The 754-nt window shown below is 45.4% G+C and overlaps 1 gene segment (V, D, J or C); it reads left to right on the forward strand.

The window, feature by feature from the left end:
* The window catches only part of LOC104982078, an 11,428-nt gene extending 11,171 nt beyond the window's left edge, over nucleotides 1–257 (forward strand). Inside the window, 1 exon segment of the V gene segment in view lies at nucleotides 87–257. Coding sequence covers nucleotides 87–257 — 171 coding nt within the window.
* Nucleotides 258–754: the final 497 nt, after the last annotated feature.

Here is a 754-nt window from a genome sequence, read left to right on the forward strand (position 1 = left end):
CATTTTTTACACAATGATATGTAAAGCATCTCAGACACTAGAGACAGAAGTTTTAAGACAGCCTCTCTTCCTAGCTCCCTCTACAGTCTCTATCAGAAGAAGAAATCAATATCACCTGTCATTCATCCTCAACCGCAGAGCAACTTGGATTCAAGTCCCCCAGTCATGAGACTCCTGTCTGTGGGGAATCACCCAGAAAGCAGCTCACTGCCTCTTCACTGCTCCACCATGACCTTGGTGTTCACCTTGATGCTTGAGGCACTCCTGCTGCTGAGTGAGTACTGTTCCATTTTACTCTCTTGTCCACACATGGAACATTGTTCTGGTTTGACTTTGAATAGAGACTTTTGTTTAGCTGAGTTCTCTGATTCAATATTAATGGTTCAGGAGCCCAGTCAGTGACCCAGCCCGATGGCAACATCACTGTCTCTGAAGGAGCCCCTCTGGAGCTGAGGTGCAACTACTCATTTTCTCTTCAACATAATCTCTACTGGTATGTGCAGTACCCCAACCAAGGACTCCAGCTTCTCCCGAAGTACATGTCTGGAAACAATCTTGTTTCAGGCATCAAAGGTTTTGCATCTGAATTTAGGAAGAGTGAAACTTCCTTTCACCTGAGGAAAAAGCCCACTGAAGTAATTTGACCAAGCACTTCTATGCTCTGAGTGACATGGTGACTAGGACTGTAGGGGGAGCTATCTGCAAACCCCTGAGATGTGGTAGCTTAAAGGACTTACAGTTTCAGCCTGTGTTA

The sequence above is a fragment of the Bison bison genome, unplaced genomic scaffold (genome assembly GCF_000754665.1).
Source record: "Bison bison bison isolate TAMUID 2011002044 unplaced genomic scaffold, Bison_UMD1.0 scf7180017864526, whole genome shotgun sequence".
Classification (NCBI taxonomy): Eukaryota; Metazoa; Chordata; class Mammalia; order Artiodactyla; family Bovidae; genus Bison; species Bison bison.